This window comes from Conger conger, chromosome 4, assembly GCF_963514075.1.
Source record: "Conger conger chromosome 4, fConCon1.1, whole genome shotgun sequence".
Taxonomy (NCBI): Eukaryota; Metazoa; Chordata; class Actinopteri; order Anguilliformes; family Congridae; genus Conger; species Conger conger.
The window spans coordinates 26,773,349-26,794,741 of NC_083763.1; the positions used below are offsets into that span (position 1 = coordinate 26,773,349).

The 21,393-nt window shown below is 42.4% G+C and overlaps 1 protein-coding gene across 3 annotated transcripts in view; it reads left to right on the top strand.

Moving 5' to 3' along the window:
- Window positions 1–7,468, top strand: part of map3k8 (mitogen-activated protein kinase kinase kinase 8) — a 13,424-nt gene extending 5,956 nt beyond the window's left edge. For all 3 annotated transcript variants that reach the window (XM_061238114.1, XM_061238113.1, XM_061238116.1), the window contains 3 exons: window positions 528–680; window positions 3,038–3,284; window positions 6,541–7,468. In XM_061238114.1, coding sequence (XP_061094098.1) covers window positions 528–680; window positions 3,038–3,284; window positions 6,541–6,668 — 528 coding nt within the window. In that variant the 3' untranslated portion in view covers window positions 6,669–7,468. The remainder of the gene's footprint in view (window positions 1–527; window positions 681–3,037; window positions 3,285–6,540) is intronic.
- The last annotated feature ends 13,925 nt before the right edge of the window (window positions 7,469–21,393 follow it).

The following is a 21,393-nucleotide window of genomic DNA, read 5'->3' on the forward strand; positions in this document are numbered from 1 at the left end:
AAGCAACAAAAGGAGCTGTCTTAAATATTTGACTAAAGCCTAAAAATAGTATGTTAAGGAAAATGACTAACAATGACCTCAGAGGTCATTCTGCTTGGTGTAAAAAGATGATATTTTCTTAAAGTATGCAAGTATCCCGTACAAAAAGTTGTTCCTTAAATGGTAGTTAAAGTTGGATATCGGAAAATGTCTAATTTGATAAGGACAATTGTTCACATTCAGGGTTGTTGCTGACTTTCAGACTGTCCCTACTTTCCAACAAGCCCCTGACGCTGTTTTCGGAATGCGGTGGCAAAGCCATGTTGACACCACCACTTACAGCACTGCAGGCAACATAAAGCCCCAGTTCCTGCAAGTCTCCCTCTGTTAGTCAAACGTTTCCTCTACTGGAAAGTTTTCAACAGTCCTGCTAAATATTAAAAAAGAGCTGAAAGTAGTTCTGCTTTCCCGACGCGATTGGTTTGCAGCACGGCTGCTGTGCGGGACCTTCCCGTGAACCTGACGGGCTTGTTCTGTTTGCGTTTCAGATGTACATGAGTCCAGAGGTGGTTCTGTGCCGAGGCCACAACACCAAGGCGGACATCTACAGCATGGGCACCACCATCATCCACATGCAGACTGGCAGCCCTCCGTGGGTTCGCAGATACCCTCGGTCTGCCTACCCCTCCTATCTTTACATAGTAGGTATCCCTGTGCTCTCCCTAGCTTTTATCTCACTATCTGATATTTTCTAATCAAAGCTAAGCAAAGCAGATGGAAATCAGTGTAAGCTTGGGGTTTCACTGTGTCCCATGGGTTTTGTGTTACAATGTATTCACTCTACTCAAATGTAACACTACATCATTGCCATTTATGAGTATATGTAACCATGTACTGTTAGATGTGGTAGAACCTACCTCTGGTTACTTCTCCTTAATTCTGTTGTATTACGGAAATGTACGTCTGTCATACGTCACTTGGTGGTAGGCAAGATAGTCAGATTTGGCAGATAGTACAGACAGGACATTGCAAACCTTGACAGTTCTTCATTGTGACTGATGAAAATTTCCCTTTGTCATGTACTGTATATATAATCCAAAGTAGTGCTGTCAGTGACATTGTCTTCTGTTTCTTAAAGCACAAAATGTTGTGCTTACAGTGTCAGGACAGGATTTCCAGTGACACAGAAAATCACAACTGTTCTAATAAAGTCCATAGTAAAATAATGTCTTTTTAAATAACATCTATGAGAAATTGAAAAATGATTGCATTTGCAGCAGAAATACTGTAGGAACCCTGTACAGTTTGACAGTAAAATGGCATGATTGTTTTGGTCTTATATTTGGTCTTTGGTTATACTATCCATGATCATGTTTCAGAGCATTTTTAATTTTTTGCATCCATGAACTCTGTAGCAGACCACTGTAGTCCAAATTTTCGTTCCTGTTTCCATGACTCTTTGACTTAAGCTGTTGCTTCTTCTTTTTGAAGAAATCACTGAATTATGAAATGGCTCCTTGCTGTTTGCACGGTGCACTTAGGGGAAGTGAGTCCAGCGTTCAGCCAGATACAGTTGCCTCCAAAAGCGTTGGAACAGCAAGGCCAATTGCTTTGTTTTTGCCATACACTGGGGGTGAGATAAAAAGATGAACACGAGACAAGAGTTTGCGTGCAATAACTGTCTTGCTGCATGATGAAGTTCCTCCAAATGAGATGCATTTCTCTGTAAGTTGGCAAACAGAATGTTTTTGTAGACTTCTGAATTCATCCTGCTGCTACCATCATGAGTTACAGTTAATCATCAATAAAGATTAGTGAGCCCACTCCAGAAGCAGCCATGCTAGCCCAAGCCATGACACCTCCTCCACTGTGCTTCACAGATGAGCTTGTATGTTTTGGATGATGGGCAGATCCCTTCTTTCTCCACACTTTGGCCTTTCCATCACATCACTTTGGTCGAGGTTAATCTTTGTCTCATCATTCCATAAATCTTTTGTGGCTCATCTCTGTACTTCTTTGCTAATTGTAATCTTGCCTTCGGATTCTTACTACTGATGAGTGGTTTACATGTTGTGGTATAGCCTCTATATTGCTGTTCTCAAACTTTGAACGGTTGATCGAGATACCTTCACCTCTGCCCTGTGGAGGTTTCGTGTTTTTTCTTCGCAACTCTCACAATTTTTGTTGTTGTCCTTGTCGACCTGTTCAATGTCTGTTTCTCAGTATGCCAGAAGTTTTTTTTTTTTTTTTTTTTTTTTTTTTCTCTTTTGTGATCTTCAAAATAGCTTTCTTTAGACATTCAGAACTATTTATTGTGTAACCAATCTGGGCAAGAAGAAACACCTGTAAAAAATACCAGGAAATTACATTAATGGCATTTGGCAGACGCTCTTATCCAGAGCGACGTACAGTTGATTAGACTAAGCAGGAGACAATCCTCCCCAGGAGCAATGCAGGGTTAAGGGCCTTGCCCAACGGCTGTGCGGATCTTAATTGTGGCTACACCGGGATTAGAACCACCATCCTTGCATATCCCAGTCCTTTACCTTAACCACTACGTCACAGGCCGCCCAGAAATAAAAGCTGAAATTCATCTCACGTACAGCTTTTGACGTCAAACTCAATTGTCTTTAGTGTATAGCAAAAACAAAAGAAATTGCGGTTGCAATACTTTTGTAGGGGACTGTACCTTCACCAGAGCAGCTGGGGAAGAGAACACCTAAGTTTACTTTTGGAAAAATATTATATTTAATCTCTATAAAATTCTTTACAACAGTTTACTACGGTACCCCTTAAAGGTACAACGCGCTAACGTAGAGACTACAATGGAGCTACAGCCAAAACAAAAAATCCCCTTTCGAATTGGATGACAATATCTTCAAATATGAGCATTCTGCATTGTTTTATCTAAGCTATGTGTAGGCTGTTTTCCAAAAATGACATTTGGAGACTCCAAAAGGACGCATGGAAACTAAATGATATGAATTGTATGACATGTAAAATACTGTATTTTGCTTGACCCTCAACCTCTGACCTGTGTTGTTCCCCCCCGCTGCAGATCCACAAGCAGGCCCCACCCCTGGAGGACATAGCCGAGGACTGCAGCCCAGCCATGCGCAGCTTCCTGGAGCGCGCACTGGAGAAGAACCCGCGACTGCGCAGCTCTGCGGCTGAGCTCCTGAGGGACGAGGCCATCAACCCCCCCCGGGAGGACCAGCCCCGCTGCTGGAGCCTAGACTCCGCCCTGGGCGAGGCGTCCCGCCCCCTCCTGCGTCAGCACAGCCAGCTGCCTGACACCACCCAGGGTAGGATGACAGAAACACACACCCGCACGCGCATATACACTCACTGTGCAAGCGCACAAACAAACCTGGACACACACAACCGCATACATTAACATTAACGGGGCGGCCTGTAGCGTAGTGGTTAAGGTAAATGACTGGGACACGCAAGGTCGGTGGTTCTAATCCCAGTGTAGCCACAATATGATACGCACAGCCGTTGGGCCCTTGAGCAAGGCCCTTAACCCTGCATTGCTCCAGGGGAGAATTGTCTCCTGCTTAGTCTAATCAACTGTACGTCGCTCTGGATAAGAGTGTCTGCCAAATGCCAATAATGTAATGTAACATTAATGGCATTTGGCAGACACTCTTATCCAGAGCGACATACAACAAAGTGCATACCCATAACCAGGGATAAGTGCACTGAAAGACCCTATAGGGAAGTACAATTCCAACTGCTACCTCCACAACAAAGATAAGGACCAGGGCCTGTTCCTTTTTTTTTTTTTTTTTTTTGCATAATACCGTGGTACACATGCAAGCACACAAAAAAACCCAGACACACACCTGCCCACACACGACCGCATGCACATGTACGCACACAAACACAGCTGGACACAAATGTACCTACACAAACATGCACACACATATATACACACAATCATGTCCGCACATACATATAGCACATACACACGCGCACAAACCCACAGCAACATGCCTATACACAACATAAGCATATGCCTTCCCAGTCCCATGCATGCACATAGAGACATACTCACACACTGGTTACCCTTCACTCATGCGTACAGATACAGTACAGACAAGCATATAATGTACACAGATAGATATAACTGTAAAATAAAATTAATTCATTTAATGGGTGAATGTATCATACATAGTAAGCTTACTCATGGCCCATTTCTCTTTGTCAAATAAATGGGAAATACTTTACCTTCTCCATTGGGCTAAACAAACAGCACAAGCATTAAAGGAACCATTGTAGTCTGCTTCGTCTTTTTGTGTGACTTGTTTTATTAGGGGAAAAATGTGGTGTTGATACAATGCGAATATTTTCCTGGACCTTAATGTTCCACTGCTGATAATATCAGGTGGCTCCATCAGTATGCACCGTTTCAGTTTCCACCGTGCTACTGTTACATTCCATCACATTACAGTCATTTAGCGGACACTGTTATCCAGAGCGACATACAATTGGGTGCAAATCAGAACCAGGGAATGCATTGGAGACCCTAGTACGATGCTCATAGAGTGATCTCATAGATAACACTTGAAATCTTGAAGAGTAAATCAACTCCCCAAATAGCATACCACGGTTGGCAGCTGATTAGCGTTTGGATATATGCAGGGGCTGATCCCTTAACTGCCTGGTATGCAAGCACCAATATTAAAAATTTCATGCAAGCCATAACAGGCAGTCAGTGGCGGTTGATGAGCAGGGGTGTGATGTGAGAGTGCCTGGGGATGTTGAATACCAAACAAGCCGCAACGTTCAATCCTAAGGGTCCAATGGCGGATGCCGGAAGGCCAGCCAGCAGAGAGTCGCAGTAGTCAGGACCATTGCTCGATCAAGGAGCTGAGTTGAGTAGGTAGTGAGGACGGGACAAATTCTCCGGATGTTTACAGGAAGAACCTTCATGCCCGGGTCACCGCCACAATGTTCTCAGAGAGGGACAGCCTATTGTCCATCACCACTCCCAGGTTTCTTGCACTGGGGGATGATGTCACTGTGGTGTCCCCTAGTGAAATGGAAAAATCAGAGAAGGGAGAGGTTAGAGTAGGGATGAAGATTAGCTCTGTCTCACCTGGGTTGAGCTTTAGATGGTGGTTGTCCATCCAGCTCTGGTTGTCTCTCTGGCAGGCGGAGGTACAGGTAGTGACTACCTGTGTGTCAGATGAGGGGAAAGGAGAGAAGGACTTGGGTGTCATCAGCATAACAGCAGTATGACATGCCATGAGCAGAGATAACAGTGCCAGGGGATCTAGTGTAGATGGAGAAGAGGAGGGGACTAAGGACTGAGCCCTGGGGAACTGTAAAAAGGGGACGCGGGGTTGATACTTTACCAGCCCAGGTAACCTGAGAGGACTGGATAGAGAGATGCCAGGAGGGGGTCATTGACGAGAGGAGTGTGGGCTCCGTCGAGTGGCCAGGTTTAGTCTGAAGCCTTGTTTAGAGGCAGCTCGTTCAAGTGATTTGGATAGAAAAGGAAGTAGAGATAACGGACGGGAGTTCTGGATAGTGGAAGGGTCCAAAGTGGGCTTCTTCCGGAGTGGGGTGATGTAAGTCTTCTTGAAGGATGAGGGGATCACATCCAGAAGACAGAGAGTAGTTCACAAGGCGGGTGACAAATCGGAGGATGTCAGGTGTGATTGCCTGAAGGAGGGATGAGGGGATAGGATCGGGCAAAAGTGGTAGGGCGGTGGAACATCAGAACATTGAGAAACATCAGTGTCTATGAAGGGAGAGAAAGCGGAGAAACAGGAGGCAGGCACAGAAGCGGTGGTGGTTGTGAAGTAGCTGTGGATGTCTGCATTCTTCTGATCCAAGAACACTGCAAAGTAATCAGCAGTGAGGGAGTACTGAGGTGGTGGGGGAGATGTGCTGAGGAGAGATGAAAAAATGGAAAACAGTTGACGAGGGTTCAAAGTGGATTCATTCATTTTGGTTTGATAGTCATTTACCTTGGCGGTGATGATGGCAGAAGAGACTGGTAGGAAGAAAGGTCAGATGGGTCCTTGGACTTCCAATTTCCTGTTACGTTTTTCACGGGTTTACGTTTTTCATTCAGTGAATCATTGTGAGTGTAGGAGTGGGTTTGGTGTCACCCTGAGGGGAAAACCTTCCAGGCTTCGGATCTGAGATTCAACAAATGAATGCCTTTGACTCAGCAATTACTGAAATTACCTCTCTGTCCCCCCCACAAAAGATTAAACAGTTGTAATTATTTATTATTATTAAATGTAATGGAGTAATCTAATACCCGAATCTAATGATGCTTTCTCACTGGAGGCCCAAAGTTTACACATTCCTTAGACCATGAGTGTACCAGTCTAAAATGTAATCTTTCAAAAATTACTATATAAAATGAATATGACAGACTCGAGGCAAGTACAAAAGTTATTATTTCAGCTTTGCTTTGTACCATCTTCATATTGATTACTTTAGTTTAGCTTATCACACACACAGACACACATATCCATTCTCATGCACCGGTAAATCCTCTGGCAGTTTTGACCCTGACCCAACTCTCCTTTCTTTCAGAATCTTCCCTGTACAGTGGCGAGGACTCAGCCCCCGTGAAGAGAAGGGGATCCCTGTACGTCGACCTAGGCGCTCTGGCGGGCTACTACAACATTGTGCGAGGGCCCCCGTCCTCAGAGTACGGCTAACACCTCCCCTGGCGACTTCTCTGGCGCACAAGGAAGAAGGGAAGGAGAAAGAGAGCCTGCAGTCTGCCGCTGGACTTTGCACCTCTAGGGAGACGGGTCATGGAGTCGAAGCACAGACTTTACGCAGGTCACCAGCGAGTTTCACACGCTTGTGCGGAAGCTCACCGCACTGGAAGAGACACGTTAACACACCTCTCTCTGTGAGAACTATACTCCTGTTCAAAAAGTGTGTATGCCTACTGAAATATCTCCTGCTGCCACGCCGTTCCTGTGTCTTTTTTTTTTTTGATGAGGCGTTCAGCATCTGTGGCAATGCTTTGGAAGCGGGCATTATTCTCTTATGTTTGTTCCTATGGAAACACTTGTTGATTTGCATTTTCACTTTACAGTGTACATCCAATGAGATGAAAGGTGTATATACAGCTATGGTGTATAGTATATAGCAATGCATTTCTTAATGAATATTTGAAGGAACCTTGAATTTTGGTATTTGAGATGTGTTTCATTACTTTTATAATGTGTCATTACTTTTATACTATTTGTATGTTGAGGAACATGATATGAAAGTTATATTTTGAGAACTTTTACAATTCTGTGAAGGGGCAAATACTATAAAATGTTTATGTTTTATGTTTATGTAATGTTTTTAATGTTCTCGACCGTTTGTGCAGAATCACACTTTTATGGACTGACATTGCACATACCAGCAAAAACATTTTTATAGTTTTTTGTATGGTGCAGCGTGGACTATTTCTTTTTGAGATGCTGAATAAAGTCTTTGATTTTCATTCAAATATAAATTTCACGAAGCAGCGTCCACTGAAACAACAGGAAGTAGATCAGCACTGTAAGCTTTTACAGAACAAGAATTAGCAGTGGCATTTCTCAGTAAAGGAGGATGATTTCCTCCTGATTCTTCAGAAATTGACAAGTCAGCCGACTCCACTTACTCGCAGTGGCACTGCCAGTAGTGTGAATTTCAGAAGCTTTATCTGTTACTGAGGGGGAAATTGGCAGAAAGAGGAAGTGTGCCTTTTTGCTTGTTTTGAACTGACTTTCAGTGTTCCAGTACTCTGTATTCAGAGGGTCTGGAGGCAGAGTTATAAAGTGACTTCACCATTCATGCACTCGTGATTTAAACATACATTCACAATGCTTTGAAGGGTCAGTTCTGCACACAAGGAATTAATTTTATTTTGCTCTGCTACATATGTATATACTACTGAAATATTGCTAACAGATGATAAAGGAATCATAATTTAATATAAATATTGCATTGCATTGCAATATGAAGTGGCAGTTACTCTATAAACAAAGCAAGGAGCAAAGTGACAATTACTCCAAAATGAAGTGTTATCAGAACTATAATGCATGTTTAGTTCATAGAAGTATTGTGGAATAACTACCTCATCCCGAGGATGGATTCTTTCCTGTTGTATGCAATTCAGCTGAGGAGCAGTTAGTATTAAATCTAATTCAAATAAATTGTGTGCAGTAGATGTGCCCATCATCAACCAGGGTGTGCTCAACTGAGAATTGAAACAGAAGTGAACACAAAACATTTAAAAAATAGGTAACCGGTAAAACAGGTTGGCCAACTGCACAAAGCATTACGGATGCCAGCATTGTTAATGAACTAATCTGAACACAGAACATAAGCAGACAAAGAATGAACCCAAAAGTGAGCAGAAGACCGAATCTCAAAACTGCACAAAGAAAAAACCCAGCCTTTCAACGGGCATCATTTTGACACACTGTAAATATATGCCAAACATATGATATGAGCAATAAAGAAAAGCACAAGGCATGGATAGCAAAGAAAAAAAAAGTCATCAAAATGTTATCCTCTTTTTGACAAATGTGTTGCTTATTCAGCTGTACTTTTTTCAGTACAGCTTCCAGTTGTACATTTCGGAACGTCTGCTCAATTTCCCCCATGGAAAGCCCCTTGTCACTGAAAATAATCCTCATCCAATTCCATTTAAAATATGCTTATAGGCTGCAGAAATCCATACAGTCACTTCATGCGACAGAAAGTATATGCAGATTGCTCCATGCCTGAACATTTTATATATGACCAGAAGCATTACAGAAAACAAGAAAACACAGACATGTGTCACTAAGAAGGCTATAGAAACTGATTAACATTAAACAATGTTTTCTTAATAATCTGGAATGTATTAACTGCAAAAAGTAAAACCTATTGTTATTCATCCAGTTAGTCTAATTACAGTAATCTAATGCAATATCAGTATGTGAAGTAATCAAGTATTTGTAAGGAACCGCAGATATGTGCAATAATTTTAATACAATAAAATTGGAGTCATGTGACTTCCTCAAAAGACGCACAAAAAGGGAAATATGTTTAAATTATGAAATGTGTGCTCTATGTGACTGCCATGCTGAAAAGCAGAATATTTGTGATGAATCAACTCTGGGAAAGTGAAACATAACTGCAGCTGGGGAATCTCAAGCATGGATCCAGCTTAACCAGGCAGTAAAAAAAAAAAAAAAGTACAGTATCATGCTATAAGCTATAACATTCACAGAGCAACACACTGTATACAAGACAATAGCTTCCCACGCCTAGGTGCTAGCTGTATTACTTGCAGTAATTTAAAAACTCTCATTCAGTACCATTAAAAAATATAGAAGAAAATGAAACTGAATATGGCTAAATATGAAGGGAAGTGGGAGGGGTTAAAGGTAACCTGCACAGGTTGCTGTTCCCCTTTAGGACAGCTGGAAATTCAGTTTCTATGGAGACTGAGTCAGGGGGGAAAGGGAGGGGGAGTTATTGCATGTTAGCTGCTTATTTTATTTCCTCAAGGGTCTTGCTAACATTTGACACATTTTTACAGTTTGTGTTTTTTCGCAAAGGTTTACAAACGTAGCTGGGAGACTGGGAACTCCTTAGATAAAGCATTACTATTGTTGAAGCTCTTCCATTTTAAAGTGTGTTGGCCTGGTTATGTTCCAGAGCAGTATATGGTTGCAGCAGGTAGTCAACTATATACGCTGCTCAAAAAAATTAAGGGAACACATAAGGGACACATCAGATCTTGATGAACGATTTATTCAAGTTGAAAATCTTTACTGATGTACATTGTATATTTTGTTGAGAACAAAATGATGTAACAGCGGTCGAAGGAAACCAAAATCATCAAGCCATTGAGGGCTGGATTCAAAATCGCAGTGAAGTAAAAAATTTAAATCACAGGCTGATCCAACTGGTGTGAATTTTATCACGGCATGCTCCTGATGAGTGGGCAGATGGTGTCCTGGGGGATCCCAGACCTGGATCAGGGCATCAGTGACGTCCCATAGGTGCTCAATTGGATTTAGGTCAGGGGAATGTGAGGGCCAGTCAATGGCATCAATGCCTTCCTCATCCAGGAACTGCCTACACACTCTTGCCACATGAGACCGGGCATTGTCCTGCACCAGGAGGAACACAGGGCTCGCTGCACCAGCGTAAGGTCTGACAATCGGCCTGAGGATTTCATCCTGGTACCTAACAGCAGTCAGGGTACCGTTGGCTATGACATGGAGGTCAGTGGGACCCTCCAAGGATATGCCTCCCCAGACCATCACTGACCCACCGGCAAACCAGTCATGCTGGATGATGTTACAGGCAGCATAATGTTCACCACAGCGTCTCCAGACTCTTTCACGCCAGGCGCATGCGCTCAGTGTGAACCAGCTCTCATCTGTGAAGAGAACAGGGTGCCAATGGCGGACTTGCCAATTCTGGTGGTCTCTCGCGAATGCCAATCGAGCTGCATGGTGTTGGGCTGTGAGCACAGGTCCCACTAGAGAATGTCCCTCATGGAGTTTGGCCAGAAATATGGACACCAGTAGCCTGCTGGAAGTCATTTTGTCGGGCTCTGGCAGTGCTCCTCCTGTTCCTTCTCACACATAGGAACAGATACCGGTCCTGCTGCTGGGTTGATGCCCTTCTGTGGCCCTGTCCAGCTCTCCTTGTGTAACAGCCGGCCTCCTGGTATCTCTTCCATGCTCTTGAGACTGTGCTGGGAGACACAGCAAACATTCTTGCGACCGCATGTATAGATGTGCCATCCTGGAGGAGCTGGACTACCTGTGCGACCTGATTGGGCTGCAGGTACCGCCTCATGCTACCAGTAGTGACAAGGACACTAGCAGGACACAAAACTAGAGAACAGTCAGGAAAGATAAGAACAATTTTCTGTGGCCACCACATGCAAAACCATTACCTTTTTGGGGGTTGTCTTTCTTTTGCATCTCCATTATACCTGTTGTCACTTTCATTTGCACCAAAGCAGGTGAAATTGATTCACAATCACTTGTGCTTCCTAAACGGACAGATTGATATCCCTGAAGTTTAACTGACTTGGTTTTACGCTGTGATGATTGAGTGTTCCCTTCATTTTTTTGAGCAGGGTATATAATGGCTTCAGAAAGTATTCAGACCCCTTCACGTTTTGCACACCCTATTGTGATTTAATTTTAAATGGATAAAATTGCAATTTTTGCCCATCAATCTACATTCAATAACCCATAATGACAAAGTGAAAACTTGTTTGTAGAAATATATAAAAGTGATGGGGTCTGAATACTTTCTGAAGCGACTGTATGCATGATATACTTACAAATGTTATCAACACTGTCATAAATGTGAGCTGAACAAATATTTTGCATAACCTTTTGCAATAAGAAATAATATAATTTCAAACAACCATTATTCTTTATTATTACTCTAAAAAGCCATGTTGTAATGTCATTACAGAGTGTGTATTAGCAGCACATATGATGCACTGTAGTTAGAATCAGGCATGGTTAATGCCAGTAGCACAAAGCAGATTAGTCTTGTTGTTGAAAAGGCATGGTATGTGGGTGTAGATGTAGGTGGGGTGGACATGAGGTATTCCCTTACCTCATCTATGACTCATCTTGCTACACTTTATCTGCCAACAGAAGGAAACAGTTTGAAATTAAATACAAATGATCAACTGCCCTTTAGCAAGTCGAACAGTACTGTGACTGGGGAGTCCCTGGCGGTCAAACGGTAGCGCATTTCACACCTGTGACTGAGGGTTCACGGTAGAGGAATATTCTAATCATTCAAACATCTTGAACCATCCTATGTTTAACCATTTCCATTTTAAGGGGATATACATTCTTTAAAAGTTTCTGTAGTAGTCAATGGGAATTTGTGGGGATCTTTACAAGGCTGGCACTGAATATTTATGTCCACTGTGTGCCAATGAGATCCAGTCAATCCGGAACATTTCTCTCATGCCAGTCCTCACCTCTCTCACCTCTCCCTGCTTCTCAGATTCACTCTAAACCCCTCTTTTCTCTGCTTAGATACGGCTCATTATACTACTCTCTTTCAATATGCCAAATATTCTCACATATCCTGTCCACTTTCCAATGAGATTATCGACAGACTTACTCTCTGACTTTCCCCATATTTTCTATTTCCATGTCAACGTTTTGAAACAAAAAACACACATATGAGCACACCATACACAACAACACGCTCCATGGTGCCATAGCTACAATATATACGTCTGGCATATTGTGGCAGTGAATAGCCATACAAGCTCCTGATGAAGGTAATTCATTATTTATGTAATATATCATGCTTATTTGCCATTGACATAACATTCATTCAGAAACTACAGACGGAAACTCCAAATTCGGATCATGAATTGTGTTCAAGTTCTTGAAGGCTTAAAGTGCATTATTGTCCTCTAGTGGAAGTTGTATACTATACAACTAAGGGAATTATTGGAATCTACATTTTTGTGCCATTCTTTTTTGTATTTATTATAGATAGATATGGTGACCCCAACAGTATGACATGTAAATATTTAATTATGACAAGGATCTACATCTGCCCTTCAGAGAGCAAGAACCATGCTGTGATTGGGGAATCCCTGCCCATCGAAGGATGATGATTTTCACACATCTGACCGAGGGTTCCCCATAGAGGACGCATTCTAATTATTGAAACATCTTGTAAGCATTTTAATTTTACTGAATCACTTTGGAAAGTTTCTATAGTAGCCAATGCATCCAATCAGTTTTTGTGGGGATCATGTCATGTTTTACATCTTTACGAGCTGTGCACTTAATATTTCTTTCCACTGTGTGCCAGTAAGCTCCAGTCAAACTGATACGTTTCTCTTGTGCCTCACTCTCTCTTTTTTGCTTCTCAGATTCACTCTAAATCTGTGTCTTACTGCTTACAATAGTTAATTAAAGACAAATCTTCCCACATTTCCCATCCAGTTCCCAAAGCACTCACTATCTACAGAAATAATGTATCTTGCTTTTCCTGGATTCTTCCATTTCCAAGTCATATTATTTTGTTTGGAGATTCTCCACCGGAATCTCAGGGGTAAAATGAACGCAACAACCATGTCATTTCAACTACTGTATCAGCCTACTACTCATGGTAACATGTGAAAAAACATGGCAGATTTCCTTCCCTTACCGAATAGTCATATAGACCCCTAATACAATAATCAATGATTTATGTAATTTGTAATGCTTTTTTACCATTGAGAAAACGTGTGCCAAAACTACAGACAAAATCTGGATCTGGAGTGCAGTTCTTTATCGTCCTCTAGTGGAAACAGGATGCTGTTACAACTAAGGTAATCGCTGGAATATCACAATATTACACTTCAGGATGTAATTATGACAAGGACTTATAACTCGAGCATTCCACAGGTTCTATAGGATGATGTATTTGACTTTAGCATAGTCCCCACACTGCTAATAAGAGCAGAAAGAGAAAATCCCATTGCATCCTAGATATTTGCTTTTCTTCAAAAAATGTACAGTTTACATGCTTTCCTGTAGAGAGACCGGGGATTTTATAACTTTTATTTAATGGCTGCTTTATTAAGTAATGGAACATTTTGTGAATTGTGGACTATATAAATTTTGGTAGTCGTTTTAGATTTGTAAAGTTTTCTTTTACTTTTTAAAATTGATTTCAAAGGCCAGAGAAAGTGCTACATGTTTTTATTAATGACCACTAGTATGGATTATGTATGTATGCAGGTTTAAGAGACAAAATCATGTCTTATGCTTAAAATAAAGCATAAGGGGAGGCTTGGGGAGTACAGACTCTGCTCTGACAAATGTTTGTTACGGCGGGGAGGACAGAGGAAACAGAAGCGGACACAGGGGTGTGGAAAATGGCAAGTTTACTCACAGGTGATGGGGCAGGCAGAGCGTAGTCACAAAACAAGCCAAGGTCAAAATCCAGGGGGTCAGTCCAAACAGGCAGAGGTACAGAATTCCACAAAACACAACGAATAGTCCAGGGAAGCAGGCAGGGGTCAAAACAGGAAAACCAGATAAGCAGATAACCAAGGGCAAGGACTCAAGGGCAAGGGCAAGGGCAAGGGCAAGGGCAAGGAAACAAGGAGGCTAGAACTTGGGGAAGGAATCAAGGGCTCGGGAACAGAAACAGGACAAGACGAACTAGCAGCGTGCAAGACGTAGTGATAGTTAAGAGACAGGTGCGAACACTTCGCTGAAACAAACGAGTAATAAGGGATAGCATAGGAAGGCGGAGTTATAGAACAGCGCAGAAATGCTAAGAGATGCGTTAGTGAGTTAGTAACGTGAATATTTCTAAACTACCCAATAAAAGTGATCGTTAGTTAGTTAGACAGACAGTAAGTATATTAATCGGATTAGTACTGTACAAAACCTAGATTAGTAGTGGTTAGTAGGAATAGTGCTTTACAACATTTAACTATCAAGAAAAAGCAGGAAGTAAGAATCGCGAGTTTAGAAAAAATGTTCAACCCCGAAAACTACCGTAACCACCCGAATAGTGGGGCACGCAGACAGGGGAGTGACTCGACTGGAAAACATTCAGACGCAGACATAACAGGGGAGGACGAGTGCAAAGACTAATGAAAATAAACAGAACCAGACATGAAATATGAAAAATAATAAATTACAAGAATAAATAATACTAAACAATAATACACTAACACACAGAACACAGGAACATAACAATGTTGAGTTAACCTATTTTACATTTGGATGATCTTAGCAGACAATTCTACATTTGCAAATGTCTCATTGCTAGAGTCTAGGAAACATGAAGTCACGATGAAGTAGCTGGATACCATCCCCTTTGAGAGGAACTGGAGCATGTAAAGGAACTGCGATACCAATATGTCCAGGTAAGATGTCTATGCAAGATGTCTAAGATGTTTATGTTAGATGTCTAGTCCCAGGTAAGGGGCGAAATGTGCAAACATTCTTAGTCATATGAGACAATGTGGCATTTCACCACGCCCGTGCCCTCACAGAGTGGTTTGAAGCCCATCCAAGGATGATATCACTTTTCCTCCCACCTTACTCACCATTCAACATTCCTCTACCCCATACAGGAATTATTTTCCTCATGGAGGTGGATGGTATAGGATCACTGTCCACGTGATCAGATGAGTCTCCTGAACACAGTGAATGCTGCATTTTAGGACATATCTGCGGCAGATTGCCAGGCATGGATCAGGCATTCAAAGACGTTTTTTGCCATGTGTATGGCAAGAGAGGATATAAGGTGTAATATAGATAAGAACTTGTGGCCCAATCCAGTCCAAAGAACCAGGTTGACTAACTTGGGTGTACATATTTATCAATGAGTACATATTCTATATAAACATATTGAGGACTATTGCTGCATTATTGATTCATTGCTTTAAAATATAATGTATTACATTGTATACAAAGTACCATTCTTATTTTGAATCTTGGGTTTATGTAAAAAACCATGCTTCAAAGAAAAATGGTTGAAGAATAATGACCACCGGGCGTGGCAGGGGTTGAGTCTCTTGGCCGTCCTCAGGTACTCCAAGTTGCAGTGGATGGTCCAGACAATGAATGGAGTGCTGGTCCCCTCCAGCAGATGGCGCCATTCCTTAAACGGCAGCTTTACTGCCAGGAGTTCCCGGTCGCTGATGCTGTAGTTCCTCTCTGTGGGAGAGAGGAGCTGCCAGCTCTGCCAGCTCTGCCAGCTCTGGTCGCCTTACGGTTCCCTCTCTACGTGCACCTGGCGGTCGAGCTGCACGTTCACGCCTGTTTTCCGTTCTGGTTCCTCAGTGGTGGAATGACTTGCCTACCACTGTCAGAACAGCAGAATCCCTCCCCCTATTTCGACGCAGACTCAAAACCCACCTTTTCAAACTCTACCTTAGTCCTCCCTCCTGATTTCCCCTGCCACTCCTTTCTGATATCCCTATCCTTGTCTAAACCCCCCCCCCAAAAAAAAAAAAAAAAAATGCACTTCTGATGACAACTATGTTTAGAACAGCATTTCCTGTGTATTTTGCTAGTTTCTGGATGTGATGCTCTGACTTATGGTAGAACCTATGCACTTGTAAGTCGCTTTGGATTAAAAGCGTCTGCCAAATGACTAAAATGTAAATGTAAAAAAATGGGAGAAAGGCGGTGAGAGAAGAAGGCACAGGGATGAAACTTGTTGTCCAGGGACCCCTGGGACAGAACGGGTTCGACCGCTGTGTCAGACACGTCCACCTTGAGGGTGAGCTGTTTCTCTGGGTCGGGCATGGTCAGGACAGGGGGGGATGGGAAGCACTTCTTCAGCTCCATGAAGGCAGAGTTGGTGGCAGATGTCCAGCAGAAGGTGACTTTGCTGGAGGCCAGGGCAGACAGGGGTAGTCTTGGTAGTCATTTTGGTAGTCATTTTGTGTCCAAGATTAACTGTTGTGCCCAGCTGCATGTTGGTAAAGAGAACTGTGTTGAGAGTTGTGAAAAAGTGGACTCAGTATTGAGACATAGGTATCAATTGTAAAAAGCTGTAAAGTGAATTATCTATACTAATATTCACATAATATTCTTCTACACTGAGATAAGGCTTGCTGTGAAATCATGCACGTTATCAATTAAATTCAACATGATCGTGAACGTCATAGTCAGAGGACAATGTGGGGGTAAACCTTCACTTGTCCCACTGCACTGGACAACAGCCTGTCATACAGCTCAGTTTCCCTTTCATCCAGTAGAGAGCAGTATGCACCAGTCTAGCACCAGAACTAAAACATTTTTCTCTGTGCATAAAATGGCCAGAGGGTATTGTATTGTAACAGGAACATCAGAGAAGATAGGAAGTGTTTTGGGATCAGAACTGAAAAATATACTGGAAATAAGCACAAAACCAGGTTCTATTTAAAGCATCTTTTTCTCTTAAACTGGAGGCTATGTGTCTGTGTTTAAATTGTGCCAATGCACAGATACTCCTCATGGTCTGTGAGAGAGGTCAGAGACCTCAGTCTGAGTGGAGAGCAGTGCCAGCTGTCGCAGGTGTGAAGGCCCGCGCACAGAGAAGGAAGCCCAGTGGGAGCCGGTTCAGCGAGTCTCAGGAGATGCCGGTAAGCACTCCTGTGCCAGACCACACTTGGGCTCTGACTGGAAGTGCTCACCCGGCACGCCATAAAGAGGGGATTGTTCCAGTAAGCACGGCAGTGAACTGAGCAGGTGATGGGTGTGGAGTGCTGTGTGTGCGCTTGTGTGTGTGTGTGTGTGTGTGTGTGTGTGTGTGTGTGTGTGTGTGTGTGTGTGTGTGTGAGAGAGAGAGAGCGTGCGTGTATGTGTTTATGTGTGTGTGTATGTTTGTGTGTGTTCCACTTCCCGGAAAACAAGAATTTACGAGATTTTACATCATCGTGTACCAGTGGGTGTGTACTGCATGTCGATGCATGTCTGTCAATTTTCTGTTCCCCTCCAGTCAATATCCTTTTTACACAGTGCTTCTCATCTCCATTTGACATCCCCCTCCTCATTTGACGTCAGTCAAATCGACTCCCTGTTCTACAGAAATTGCCCTAAAAGATCCAGCTAGTGCTGCTCTTACTTCTGTTTCAGTTTGTCCTTATCTGTGGCCCATACATTACATTACATTACATTATTGGCATTTGGCAGACGCTCTTATCCAGAGCGACGTACAGTTGATTAGACTAAGCAGGAGACAATCCTCCCCTGGAGCAATGCAGGGTTAAGGGCCTTGCTCAAGGGCCCAACGGCTGTGCAGATCTTATCGTGGCTACACCGGGATTAGAACCACTGACCTTGTGTGTCCCAATCATTTACCTTAACCACTACGCTACAGGCCGCCCCATACAGATGCTGCATACAGACCTACTTATACAGAATATGAGTAATTTCTGTCTCATTTTTTCCTTATCTGTGGCCCATACAGATGCTGCATACAGACCTACTTATTCAGAATATGAGTAATTTCTGTCTCAGTTTGTCCTTATCTGTGGCCCATACAGATGCTGCATACAGACCTACTTATTCAGAATATGAGTCATCTCCTTTGCCCATGGAATATTGAGTCTTTCCAATGCATTTCAAATTACACAAATTCACTAATTCTAATAAAAGTATTTTAGCCATAAAATGTCAGCTCACAATGATAAAACAATAAATGTACATTGTTCACAATTTTATTACACTAGAAACAGAAGTGGGATGAAATAGTGGGATTAGCTTGATAAAATAAGGTGCAAATAATGTTTTGGCTACAATACATTACAATACAATACGTTACCATTTAAAAGCCCTGGTAGTGACTTCTGCTTGAAGTTAGTGATGTTAAACAAGCTAGCTACAATATGACGTACATCTCAATTCCTACGTTTCGTTCAAATTAAGCACTCTTTCCCTGAATCTCACAAAGCTACCAACGGCTGTGTAAATATTATGACCAATAGACAAAACATGACGATTGGCTCAAAGAAACAGGAGTAATTATTTTGTTATGGTTCAAGTCTGGGTCATCTCTCATTGCAACCTTAAAAAAGACCTTGGAATGTCTGTTTATAGGACACAGTGTATTTTTTCCCAGCATATTGTCTCTTTTTTCTGTTCTGAGAACACTGAATCCTGCAACTACTGTATATACAGCAGCCCTGACACAGTTCTGTGTTTGAGTGGAATTACTGGGGCTTGACATTCCTCACACAGCCACACAGTCCTTTGCTCCTCTACAGGTGTCAACCCCTCCCCCTTCCCCGAGAGGCCACTGAAGGGCTTCATTCCTAACCCTTCGCCCCAACCCCAGCTGATGCCAAAAAAAACACCTTACTTTCCTAAGCAGACCCACACATTGGCTGCCTAACTTACAGCAGTGTATGGCAGGCCATTTAACATTTAATAAACTTTCTTGATATCAAAATTGAAATTTGATAGCAGGTTTTTGAAAATTGAAACCAACTTCTGTGAAATGTGATATCAAGTTTCAAAAGCCTGATATCAAATTTCAACAAATATTGATATCAAGAAAAATGAGTATATGTTAAAACGGCTTGCCATAAGAGTGCCTGAGTCCATCATGTGATTCATAGATTCCCAGCAACAGCAGCAGCAGGTGCTCAGTCGATGTAATCAGTGAAACATTTGTTTTTCTGTACAGCAGTAGGAAGAGAAGCATCTTTGCAGAAGAGTGACTTATAAAAGCTAAAGAGCCACTCTTTCTTCATCAGTTTTAAAACCGCTCTTAAAATAAAGACCACAAAAATGCTTTTTTAATTAAACAAAAAACCAAGCTTATTACTCTCCCAAATAATTTTCAGACAAACTACTCCCGAAACTGCAACAACCCATTGAAGTCTAGGCCCATCTGTCGTCACATGCGAATATGGATTTGAACAGAAATGGTCTCCCAGTCTGTGCGACAAAGCTCTTTCTGTACCGCTGGGGTCAGAGTTTTTAAGCATTTACCCCAGTCTATGAGTGGAACTTATTCCCTGATGACATCTGAAGGGTCCTGAAGGGATTTTCCTGACTGAACACAATGAAAAACATCTATAACATTCATAAGCAGCATTAGCTCAGGCCGAAGGTTTCACCCTTTTCCATAATCCCAGAATCATATAATATAAATGACATCAGTGAATGCCAAAAAGTACAGCTGCTAACGTGCACATTACTCATTCGGACCTTTAACTGATGAGGTGGATGAGTTCACAAATGCCAATGTCAAAGCATGGCTCTTTCTCATAGAATATACGGCTGGAATGGAATAAAAAACTGCCATTTCCCCTAGCTTTTTGTCCCTCTATCCGTCTCTATCATAGATACATTCAGACAAGAACACACATACTGTATGTAAGTGTGTGTTTGTGTGTGTCCCGGTAAACATTTTTGTCAGTGAAACGGCACCAAGGCATAGGTGAGAACCTATATTGGGGTTATCCTAGTCCATTTATCTCTAAACATCTCTCAACCTAGAGTTCCACCCCACTAGACGATGTAGATTCTGGCATTTACTGAGATGTGTGTGTGTGTGTGTGTGTGTGTGTGTGTGTGTCTGTAAGAGGGAGTATGTGTATGTGTGCTTGTGTGTGTGCATATGTAAGAAAGAGTATGTGTGTATGTGTGTGTGCGCGTGTGAGCGTCTGTAAGAGTATATGTGTGTGTGTGTGTGTGTGTGTGTATGTGTGTGTGTGTGTGTATGTGTATGTGTGTGTGTGTGCGCGTGTGAGTGTCTGTAAGAGTGTGTGTGTGTGAGAGAGAGTGCATGTGAGTGTGTGGCTGTTTTATTTGGCGGAGACAGCGTTTTGGCATTGTTGTGCTGTTTGCTTTGCCCTCTGCGAGGATGAAGGAATAATAACTCAAGGAGAAGGAATGAGTGAGAACATGACGCGACCGAGCCCAGCTGTTGCCCTGGAGTTCTCTGGGCAGGCAGGGTCGATGCCCAAGGCTAAGCCTGGCCCAGTGTCTTCCACTGCACCTCAGAACACCTGATGGGCCAGCCCCGAGAGTAACACAACCTGCTCCCCTCTCCCTCCTCACCCAAAAACCACAAGTTCCATTACCTTTCATTCAAATACGCTTTCTTATGCCACATCATGCACCTTGAGTGCCAGGCAACACGGGATCCGGGAACCTGGAGAGAGAGCGCGAGCGGGAAAACCTCGCACCCCGCTCAAAAAAGGAAACTTAAAATTATTTTCATTAATACAATCTGGGACATTGTGTCTGATGGAATCTTGGGATTTTGTGCTCTGGCATGTAGCCCTTAAATGTTTATGACACTGGCTACAAAATGACAAGTGGTAAGACACGGTGTCTGTGGTTCCAGCTTACGTGTAGCTTTCCAGCTTTAATGTAAAGTGGCATATAACTTACAAGGACCCACCCTGTTCCCTGCTCTTTGCTGCTGTCTAAATGACCAGTTCCATTCCCCTTGAACCAGTATACTATGAATGAAATATGTTTGACTGAAGACCAAAAGAAAATGTAAGCTATGAATGAGAGACTGTGAGAGTAAAACAGTGCAGCCATTTTCCTACTGCCTGCAGAGGGCATCCTTACACCATGCACTGTTTATTCCAACAGAACAAAAACATTTTACATTTTTATATGTTTTTCTGACATGGACATTTTCTGTAATGTAAAAATACCCAATGTATGTTCATACTTATTTGACAGCATTAGAACTCTTTATTATTCTGCATTAAAAGCAGTACAGTTTTTTGTTTAGTGCAACCTTATCTTTCAAACTTCATCAGAACACAATACCAGACAAGAACATCTGGGGAGGTGGTATACAGTATATCCGATATAACAGCCTTGTTTATGTTCACTATCAGATTTACAAGCTTATGCACATATTACATTTTCTCAGTAAAAAGCTACACAAGGTACAAATTACACTGGGCCAGCATCACTTTTGTTT